Raw genomic sequence first — 11,457 nt, 5'->3', positions numbered from 1 at the left:
CTCTGAATAAGTCCACACTGAATGTCATTCTCCATGTGAGCCAAAGTACAAATCTATCCAGATCCCTTTCTATTTGATTAGTGTGTTTCCTGGTATTTGAACTTTCCACCTGGTTTGGTATCATCAAAAATAGATAGTTTGGCTTCCACCTCCTCTTCCACATAATTTATGTACAGTGTGTATAGTATTAGCTAATGCATGAATCCCTGATGGACCTCAATAGTTACCTTCCTCCATGCTGATGCAGCACCATGAACAACCGCCCACTGCTTCTTATGATCTAGGCAATTTCTGATCCACTTCAGAAGCTCCTTCATGATCAACTCCAGATGCATATGTAGACATTACAAAGAGCAACTGTGATTGTGTCTGGGAGTAATTAATACAAGCAATTTTGCACCTTCAACATGAGTTACAACAAAGCAAAAGCTGTGTATTATACAGTATATATATGAAATGCACTAAAAAAAAACTTTTTTTCATGATGTCATTCATTTTCCAGGCTTGCAGGTCCAGTAATAATATATGAGCAAGCGTTTAAAAGCATTGTATGTTCATTGGAGTTTGATTTGTATTGCACTTTGAGAAAATAATTCAGTCAACCAACTACAAAAGGGAACGTTTACAATATATTAGTGTTTACTGTTAAAACGTAGCTGGCTAAATAAGTTTCTATAGCCAGTTTTTAGGTTTAATTTGCATCTATGTACACCAAAAAGATAAAGAGAAAGCTACATGGGCTGAATGGCTTATATGTGAACCACTTCGAAAGGACTGAAGAGAAAACTGTGATAAAATACATATAATTACATTAGTTAGAAATGTCAGCATGGCTCAGTTAATAATGCTCTTACCTTTGTATCAATAATCTACAGATTTAAGTACAATGTTTGGATGTTGACTTCACAGACTGGGGGAGTACTGTGGGAGTCCTGCAGTGTTGGAGGTGCCGTCACTTAAAATGCGATGCCAAACAGAGTCTTGCCTGCCTGTTCAGGTGAACCGGTAAAGATCCTGTAGCACTATTTGAAGTGAGAAAGGAGTATCTCATTGTTCTGACCAACAATCCTCCAGATTGATAGGTCATTCACTTCATTGATGTTTGTGGAACATTGGCTGCTGTGTATGCCTACAATTTCACAGTCACTACACCTATTTAGCGTTTTTTTACATTATATTCGCTATATCAAATGCAGGTATTATTATTATAAAAATACTTTTTGCTAACAAAATGTGCACATGACACAAATGGTCCAGTAGCAAAACAAATGCAAAGGTTACTGACTCAATCTTTCAAGTAGTTTTAAAAAAGCGTTGAAAAAAATGTCACGTTACGATCAAGGCAATAAGCTTTATTCCATTTAATTTTATTGCACATCCACAGGACTCTACGAACTACGAACTAAAGAGAATCACTCCACAAACAGGTTTTAAAATGACAGTTTTATGAAAATTACATTAGAGAATTATAAACAGGTTACAGACCATTTGAACTTTGCCAGATGTTTTGAATGAAGACAATGGATAGTGAACAAAATCTGCTTTTTCAAACAAAAATCTTTTTTGGCAAAGAAAATGGGTTCATCTGCTAGCCACATGTGGGAATCTTTATATTATCGACAGTGAGAAAGAGAGATCCTGTTGGCTCAGGCCTAGCGTGGCAAGATTTCATCCATGTCAGCGACAACATAAGAGACAACAGTCCAAACTGCTGCACACAGCTTCATCTGAACAGGATCCTGAACTGTCATTGTATCTGCATCCGTGTGGTGAAACCAAAAGTACTTGCTTGTGTCAACAAGCAGAGCAGCCCCTGTGAACAGCAGCAGAATTAGCATTAGGTATGTAAGCATTCCCTGGTCCTACTTAGAAAGAGCGCACTCGCCTCTGTTCTGGCATGTAACATTTCAAGCTGAATCTAATGCCGCTTTTTAGCTGAGTCTAATGCTGCTTCTTCACTTCACCATCTGTGCTGCTCAAAATCTGAACCCTAATCCTAATGAATTTCCAGCATGGACTCAGTCACATTTCACATTCAGCTGAGACATGATTTTGGATCACGTGAGCGTGATAACCCCAGCATTTGATTTAACTCTTTCATTGTATAAATTTGCCTTTTTTTAATATAAAAAAGGACAATTCTTTGCACAGTAGCAGTTCAATATGATAAGGAGAATGTAGGGACAATGTGTTGAAATTATTCTAACCTGATAGTTTCAGTCCAGTCTAAATATACATGAGTTAACTATATCACTTTAGGAGTGACTCAAATCTGGCAAGCCTGCTTTGAATATCCAATACAAAATTACATTTGTAGAGCGCCTTTCACATTGACAAGACATCGCAAGGTGTTGGACAGTCAGGGCTTTGGACTCAAGCTGGGGGTCAGGATTATGGTGATATAGTTAACTATATCACTTTAGGAGTGACTCAAATCTGGCAAGCCTGCTTTGAATATCCAATACAAAATTATATTTGTAGAGCGCCTTTCACATTGACAAGACATCGCAAGGTGTTGGACAGTCAGGGCTTTGGACTCAAGCTGGGGGTCAGGATTATGGAGGGTGGAGGGCAGCCGAAGGCTCGGTCGAAGAGGAGGGTTTTGAGACGCTTCTTGAAGGAGGCAAGGGAGGGAACGAGACAAAGGAAATGTGGGATGGAGTTCCATAGGGTGGAGGCAAAAAGGCTGAAGGTCCAACGTCGGGCGGGGGACGTGGAGCAGGCCACAGCCTGTTGAGCAGAGGGAGTGGACAGGTTGTATATGGGGTCAGCAGGTCACAGAGGCAGGGAGGAGCAAGGCCGTGGAGGGCCTTGAAGGCGAGGACAAGGATTTGAATTCTATCCTCTGAGGGAATATGATGGATAACTCACCATGACACTTTGTCAAGATTTGGAATGTAGCATCTGATTTGGTATTATTGATACAGGGGTACAACCCTACACTTTTATTATCATGCAGCCTACTGCTGTTGAAGAACCATGTAACAGCTGCATCAGCGCAAGAACAATATATTCAAAAACAACAATAAGTGTTCATATAAGAGCTCTTTATAAGGACGGTTGGCATGCCGAGCAGGTGAGAGGGGAAATAGGGAAGGGAGAGGTGACCATAAGCAAGTTTGAAGAGGTATGTTTTAAGGCCAAATTTAAAGGCTGATAGAAAGCAACAAATGCAATGACACATTGCCTTGGGATGCCTTGGGACGTCCTCCCGATGTGAAAGGTGCTCTATAAATGTAATTTTGTTGTTGTTGCATATCATTAGTATTCAGTGAAACATTATCTTCGAAAGACTATTGTCCCACAGAGCCAACCTGCACAGTCGACCTCCACTTCTGTTCTTAAACAAAGATGGACCTTTGATCAGGTGATCAATGATGCCACATACTATACATGCCACAGAAAGTGACACCATCAGTGACCCGACGACCTGGACGTTGGACAATTTTCTGTTAGCCGGAATACAAAATGGGTGACTTCCTGATCATCAGGTTGCTGGTGACATCACTTCCAGTGTGTTGCACATCACAGTGCACGGGAAGCGACAGCGCCAGCAACCTGATGCCATGGAGGGCAGACTTTTTTTTTAGCACAGCAGCTGGTGGGGTTCACACCCAAGCATTATAGTGTTCAAATCCATTTACTCCCTGGCACCTCTCTACCTCTCCGACCTCCTCTCTCCTCAATCTGCTTGACTGGCACTGGTCTCCTGCTCGTACCTCGCACCCACCGCCCCACCATCGGAGGTCGCGCTTTTAGCCACTATGTCCCAAAACTCTGGAATACTTGCCCTCAATCCCTCCGCCTTGCCTCCTCCCTCCCCTTTTTCAAGTCCTGCATAAAAAGATTTCCTCTTCGACTGTGCTTACGGTCTCCTTCCCCCTGGCTTGGAGTCAGGCTCCACCACTGTTAAGCACTCTGAGGCGCTACCCTGTGTGGAGCTCGCTATGTAAGTGGAAGTTGTTGTTATTGTACAAGAAAATCCATTGTAAACAACTTGATTTTACTGTCATATGATCTGCATTGATGTTTGGATCGAAGGAGTTAACATTGTGCACAAACAAAGCAGCAGTATGACATTTGATGGTATCTTTCACTGTGAAAGAGCTGCCAAAAATAATTGATTCCTTGGATAAGCTTTCCCGAGAAGGTTTTATCAAATCGCCTTTTTTTTAATCGGACTGTATTATGCAAAATGTTCCAATCCTTCAGGAACTAATCCCAAAGATTAAAAGCAAACAAATCTCCTCTATCTTGGCATTATATATACATATCAAAGCATTTTTCAATGACATTTTATTCTGCTGGAATAAATGTTTTGATGGTCAAGGAGAATAGCATAGTGCTAGTTTAATACTATCACATCCATTTGAATACACAGCCCACTGGAGACAAAGGCAGAAAACCCAAATAAATGGTTCCAGACACACAGACTGTAACCTGTTCATTAGCTTCACTAGGTAAATTGCTCCTCTCATGATGTGCAGTAGGCATGAAAGTTTATCTGGGAATGAAGATCTGTAGGAGCAAGCTGTTGGGAGCGAGTGTAACTATACTTGTGAATGAGTCCCAGTTTTCTGTTTGTCGCAATGTTTCTTTCTGCATTTCCATTTATCACTTCCCGTCTCCACTCCCCTCTCAATGCCTATCCCATTTCCATGTGGGTTTATTCTGTCTGTGTGTTCCAATCTCCCTTTGTATCTGTCATTTCTGTTTTGTTTTTCTCTTGCCAGTCTTTCTCTATGAGTTTTTGCATGTCTGTTTCCTGGAAGCTGTTTCACATTCGGTTGACCTTTCCCATCTCTTTTTCCCTCACAATCTCATTTTTCCCTCTTTAGCACTCAGTCGCTCACACTACATGTCTTGTGTGTCATATTCTCTCTTTTGTTTTTTTAGCTCTGTTACCTCTCACTATCAAACACATCCACACTTGTTTCCCCCACTTTCTCCCTCTCTTCCCTCACTCACACTTGTTCCTTGTCATACGGCCTCCTGATATAGCAACGGTGGGGGAATGGGGGGATGTGACATCCTTCTGCAGGAGTGGATGTGTCTATCCCCAGCCAGATACTTATTTGATTCTTTTTTGAAGGATTTAATCAGCACAGCATTCGCTATATTTGTTGGGAATCTGTTCCACAAATCCACTACTCTGTAGGGAAATAAAATCTTTTAATCTTCAGTCTCACTACAGGTAGCTAAAGCTATTTTTAAATCTGAAACATCACTGTAATGCTTAACCAAAATATTAATCTTTGCATTTGATATAACACCTTATCATGTCACTGAAAAGTCTCAAAGCGCTTCACAGGATGTACTATTAAGTGGTGTCACTGCATAATGTGGGTGAACACAGCAGCCAATTTGTGTACAGCAATGTCCCACATCAGCCATGGAGTGAATGATCAGTTATATTTGCGGGATTTGGGGCTAGGACAACTGGAGAAATTATTTCATTCCATTTAACTTTCTCCTATCAGGCTCTCCGCACCCTGAACTAGCACTGAGTGAGATTGCAGCCTCTACCTAGACATGGCTAGTGCTACTCTGTAATTCAACAATTTTCATTTATATAGCATCCTTCATGCAGGGAGGCATCTCCAGATTGCTACACAGTGGAGAGGTTGGTCGCTGAGCAAGGGAGAAGCAGATGGGGAATTAATTTTAAGGGGAGGGTGTGAGCAAGAGTTCAATTCTCCCTTGTGATTTTTCTCCCTCCATTAGCGGAAGTGTCTCCAACAGCTCCATCTGGAATCAGGAACTCACTGAATGAGAAATCAAAAGTTAGAATGGCAGATTTGATTCTAAGAAGCATAAGCATACCTTCTTACAACAACAACAACAACAACAAGATTCCATTTATAAAGCGCCTTTCACGTCAGGAGGATGTCCCAAGGCGCTGCACAGTTGGGTCATGACCCGAGCAGGGGGGAAATGGTCAGCGTGAGGGGAGGGAAGGGAGGGAGCGAGGAGGGGGGAAATGGTCAGGGTGAGGGGAGGGAAGGGAGGGAGCGAGGAGGGGGAAGAGAGTCGAGAGGGGAGCTGAAGGCACGGTCGGCGTTTTGTTCGACCCTGAGCTGTCCTTTCTCCCTCACATCCGCACCACAACTGGCACCGCCTTCCATCACCTCCGGAACATCGCCAGACTACGGCATTACCTCACCCCTCACGCTGCTGAAACCCTAGTTCACGCCTTTGTCACCTCAAGGCTGGACTATGGGAACTCTCTTCTCGCCGGCCTTCCCGCCACCTCCCTCCACAAGCTGCAGGTCATTCAGAACTCTGCAGCTCGGGTACTGTCCCGCACCAGGCTTCGGGACCACATCACTCCCACTCTCGCTCGCCTCCACTGGCTCCCCATCCCCCAGAGGATTGATTTCAAGATCCTCATCCTCACCTACAAGGCCATTCACGGCCTTGCTCCTTTCTACCTCTCCAACCTACTATCCCCCTACCTACCTGCCCGTACCCTCCGTTCCTCTGGCTCCGGTCTGCTCCACGTCCCCCACCCCAACCGCCCTACCATCGGTGGTCGGGCCTTCAGCCTCTCAGCCCCCAGGCTCTGGAACTCCATCCCCCAGTGCCTTCGCCTTGCTTCCTCCCTCTCCTCCTTCAAGGCCGGTCTCAAAACCTTTCTCTTTGACCGTGCCTTCAGCTCCCCTCTCGACTCTCTTTCCCCTCCTCGCTCCCTCCCTTCCCTCCCCTCACCCTGACCATTTCCCCCCTCCTCGCTCCCTCCCTTCCCTCCCCTCACCCTGACCATTTCCCCCCTGCTCGGGTCATGACCCAACTGTGCAGCGCCTTGGGACGTCCTCCTGACGTGAAAGGCGCTTTATAAATGGAATCTTGTTGTTGTTGTTGTTGTTGTTGTTGTAAGAAGGTATGCTTTGCGTTCAACAGTATAAGTGCTCTGCCCTGTTCCTCTATCACGCTAGCTTTCTGAATAAGAAAAATACTAAAGATCAAGCAAAGTCCTTTGACAATAAGAGAGGATGAAACAGTGGGAGAGAGACACAAGAAGGTGGAAATGTACAGCCATCTCCACTATAGAAAATAATAACACAGGCTTTGCTCTTTGTTGGTAGTTCGGCCGATACAAGGTGCATCTGATCTCAGAAGAAACTTGTAATGAAATAAAAAATATATTTCTATAGTGGAGGCAGTCAAAAGAACCTGATGGAATGTACTAAACCCTATTCAAGGAAACGAGGGTAGAAGTTGGAGGAGTTGTTTCAGAATCTTTACACAGCTGATTAAACATGTGCTTGTGCCACAAAGACTAGAAAATAACAATTTTTTTTCCAATTTTGAACAAAGATCAAAGACTTGTTAAATTATAGGCTTTCAGGATCTTGCGATGCCCTCCCGACATGAAAGATGCTATACAAATGCAATTTGTTGTTGTTATTTGGTTATTGTGAGTTCAATAAATACGGTTGAAAAGATGCTAGTTCGTGACAAAGGAAAAAAATTAAAATATATTTAACTAGACTATCATGTGAAGCTAAGGCAGGTTTATGAAGGGAAGTTATGCCTAGTATATTTATTGGTATTTACAGATGTAAAACGGATTTGGTGGATGAAGGTATTGTGCTGGATTTCATGCATCATTTCAAGATATTTGATCATCTGCCTCATAAGAGATGGCTGTCAAGTAAAATCTCTCAGGATAAAGAAGCAAATATTACAATGGAAAATAATCAGAAGCAAAGGACAGTGATGAGGTTATTATTTTCTCTTTTCCCTCGATTCCTGAAAGCCCTAACCTGTGGCACGGTACAGTTCCCCAAACATGAATCACTCTCCTCATGTGTGATCATTGGCCATTCAGTTATTGGAATGTTACAGCAAAGCCTCATCTCCAATTTCTAGTAGATATTACTAATGACAATTGGCAGCAGGAAGTTTGCTGATATCTTACCATCCTAACCCAGGAAGAACAACAACTTGCATTTATATAGAGCTCTCCACGCAGTTTAGTGTCTCAGAGCACTTAACAGTGACGGAGGCTGATTCCGAGCCGGGGGGGGGAGAGCTGATCGTAAGCACGGTCGATAAGCACGGCGGGACTTGAAAAAGGGGAGAGCGGGGGCAAGGCGGAGGGATTGAGGGAGAGTGTTCCAGAGTTTCGAGGAGTAGTGGCTGAAAGTGCGACCTCTAATGGTAGAGCGGATGGTGTGAGAGATGAGCAGGGTGCCAGTGCCAGTCGAGTGGAAGCGCTGGGTGGTGAATTAGGGAATGAGGAGGTCAAAGAGATAGGGAAGTGCCAGGGAGTGAATGGATTTGAACACAAGTGTGAGGAGCTTGAAGTGGATCCGTTTGGTGATGGGGAGTCAGTGGAGCCTGGCCAGAACTGGTGAGATGGGAAGATAAGATTGATTATGTTGCTTTCACAGCAATGTGGCTATTTTAGGCAGGGCGAAACCTTGGGCAAGTTTCCTTGCTCCACACGCCTAATAATAATCCCTCCAAAACCAAAATCAATAATAAATTGGTCATTTTCAATCTACGACTGTTTGTGGGACATTGCTGTGCGCAATTGGCTGCCGCGTTCGCCCACAAATATACAGTCAATTCACTTTACAGTATATTCTGTGAAGCGCTTTGGGACGTCCTCCCGACGTGAAAAGCGCTATAACAAATGCAAGGATTATTATTATTATTTATTTGAGGTCTCTATTGCTAAGGTTCGGTGATTCTGAGGGAGAGCCCAGGGAGGTTGAGGAGTTCAGATCTGCAGGAGTGAAGATGTTGATGGGAGCCAAGGACTATGGCTTCCATCTTGTCCACATTTAGCTGCAGGAAGTTTGCACTCATCCAGGCTCTGATGTCTGCCAGACAAGCTGATAGAATATCGGCGGGTCTGGAGTCGATACTGGAGGAGGCAAAGTAGATTTGTGTGTCATCCGCATACATGTGGAAGTTTACACCGTGTCTGCAGATGCCATCGCCTAGAGGGAGCATATAGATGAGGAAAAGAAAAGACCAAGGATGCAGCCCTGGGGTACCCCGCAGGTGACCGGGCGGGAGGAGAATCCATTTGTCGAGATGAAGTGAAGGAGGTTGGTTAAGTAGCACCATGTGAGTGCGATCCCACTAAGGTGGATGACGGAGGAGAGGCAGTGGAGGAAAATGGCATCTTCGACCGTGTTGAACACAGCAGAAGATCCAGGAGGACGTGAAGGCAGGGGGAGAGAATACATTTGTGACTTTGCCAAGCGCTGTCTCTGTGCTGTGGGCAGGGCGGAAAACAGACAGCAGGGGCTCAAGGAGGGAGTGGAGGGAGTGGTGTGACTGAAGTTGACCTGCAACATTGCATTCCAGGACTTTGGCAAGGAAGGGTAGGTTCGAGATGGGATGGTAGTGTAAGAAATTAGAGGGATCGAGGGTGGGTTTTTTGAGGAGGGGTGTGATAACAGCGATTTTAAAGGAGAGTGAAACAGAGCCTGAGGAGAGAGACTGGTTGACTGTGTCAGCCAGCAGGGGGAGAGAAGGGGGAGTTGAGTGACCAGCAGCTGGATGGGGAGAGGATCAAGGTCGTAGGTGGTGAACTTCATCCGGGTAATTGTGGTTGAGAGGGAGGAGGGAGAAATGGGGGCAAATGAATGTAAGGAGTGGGGAGTGGCAGGAACCGTGGCGGAGGGAGTAGGCAGTGTGGATGGTGTGGGTGGAGTGGAAGGGGATAAGGGGGGAGGACGATGCAGCCAAGTGGATGTTTTCAATCTTTGAGGCGAAGAAGTCGAGGATCTCTTCCCACTTGGTGTTTGATGTGAGAATAGAGGGAGCTTGAGGGGTGCACAGAGAAGGTGATGGACAGGGGAAAACAGTGTCTTTGGGTTGCTTTTGGACTCCAGTATGATTTGGGAGTGAAAATCAGTTTTAGGCTTTGAACGGGAGAGGCAGTAGGTGTGTAGATTCTCAAGCCACAGCTGCCAGTGATCATGAGGCCGGATTTCTGTCATTTGCTCTCGAGCGGCCGGGTTTGGGTTTTAAGTGAGTGGAGATGACTGTTGTACCAGGGGGTGTGGGTGGATTTGGAAACAGCCCTGGATTTAAGGGGAGCCAGGGAATTAGAACAGCTAATTCATCTTAGATTTCAAATCCAATCTGGAGCCTAACACATCTGCATGATTGTTTCACACTGGACAGTGGCCATCTAAGTTGATGCACCACAAATTTACATTTCTATAGCAGCTTTTACATCAGGTGGGCCTCCCAAGACACTGGACAGTCTAAGGCTTGCACCCTAGCTTGGGATCAATTATGAAACAGCAACTTCTTCTTCCACCCCCTTATTAATGTAATTTCTTCAGAGCAGTGTCTCTCTTGTTCTGTTTTCTCTCCACCCACCTCTGCCACTACCTCTCAAAGCCAGTCAGGAACCTCGGTGTTCTGTTCGACCCTGAGCTGTCCTTTCTCCCTCATATCCGCGCCACAACTGGCAGCACCTTCCATCACCTCCGGAACATCACCAGACTATGGCACTACCTCACCCCTCACGCTGCTGAAACCCTGGTCCACGCCTTTGTCACCTCAAGGCTGGACTATGGGAACTCTCTCCTCGCCGGCCTTCCCGCCACCTCCCTCCACAAGCTGCAGGTCATTCAGAACTCTGCAGCTCGTGTACTGTCCCGCACCAGGCTTCGTGACCACATCACTCCCACCCTCGCTCTCCTCCACTGGCTCCCCATCCCCCAGAGGATCGATTTCAAGATCCTCAGCCTCACCTACAAGGCCATTCACGGCCTTGCTCCATCCTACCTCTCTGACCTACTGTCCCCCTACCTACCTGCCCGTACCCTCCGTTCCTCTGGCTCCGGTCTACTCCACATCCCCCGCCCCAACCGCCCTACCATCGGTGGCCGGGCCTTCAGCCTCTCAGCCCCTAGGCTTTGGAACTCTATCCCCCAGTGCCTTCGCCGCTTCCACCCTTTTCTCCTTCAAGGCCGGTCTCAAGACCTTTCTCTTTGACTGAGCCTTCGGCTCCCCTCCCCTCCTCGCTCCCTCCCTTCCGTCACCTCACCCTGACCATTTCACCCCTGCTCGGGTCCTGACCCAACTGTACAGCGCCTTGGGACGTCCTCCTGATGTGAAAGACGCTCTATAAATGGAATCTTGTTGTTGTTGTTGTTATCTCTCACTAAGGTTGTTAAGACCTTCATCGCCTATTACAATGATTTCTCGCCAGATTCCCCATATCCTCCATACACAAGCTATTGTCCATCCTGAACTCTGCAGCTCATGTCCTCTCACACCAGGCTCTGTGAACCCATCACAAACATTCTCTCTTGGTTCCCATTTCCCAGCAGATCAAAATTCTAATTCTCACTTTCAAATGCCTCTAAGGCTTCACCCCTTATATCTGCCAACAGAGAGCAATGCCCATGTTATTATTATTTTCTATAGTGACTGGGATGCCTTAGCTGGAGAGCTGATGAGTGGAAGGGGGACATGGCA

At 45.7% G+C, this 11,457-nt stretch overlaps 1 protein-coding gene across 4 annotated transcripts in view; it reads right to left on the bottom strand.

Moving 5' to 3' along the window:
- Nucleotides 1-1,331: 1,331 nt before the first annotated feature.
- The window catches only part of cpq (carboxypeptidase Q), a 133,956-nt gene continuing 123,830 nt past the window's right edge, over nucleotides 1,332-11,457 (bottom strand). For 3 of the 4 annotated variants that reach the window (XM_007887892.2, XM_007887893.2, XM_007887895.2), the window contains exon 8: nucleotides 1,332-1,813. In XM_007887892.2, the coding sequence (XP_007886083.2) occupies nucleotides 1,653-1,813 (161 nt within the window). In that variant the 3' untranslated portion in view covers nucleotides 1,332-1,652. 4 annotated transcript variants of the gene reach the window in all.

This window comes from Callorhinchus milii, unplaced genomic scaffold (assembly GCF_018977255.1).
Source record: "Callorhinchus milii isolate IMCB2004 unplaced genomic scaffold, IMCB_Cmil_1.0 Scaffold2, whole genome shotgun sequence".
NCBI lineage: Eukaryota > Metazoa > Chordata > Chondrichthyes > Chimaeriformes > Callorhinchidae > Callorhinchus > Callorhinchus milii.
The sequence above is the reverse complement of the archived record's forward strand: the minus strand, read 5'-3'. Positions and strand labels throughout refer to the sequence as shown.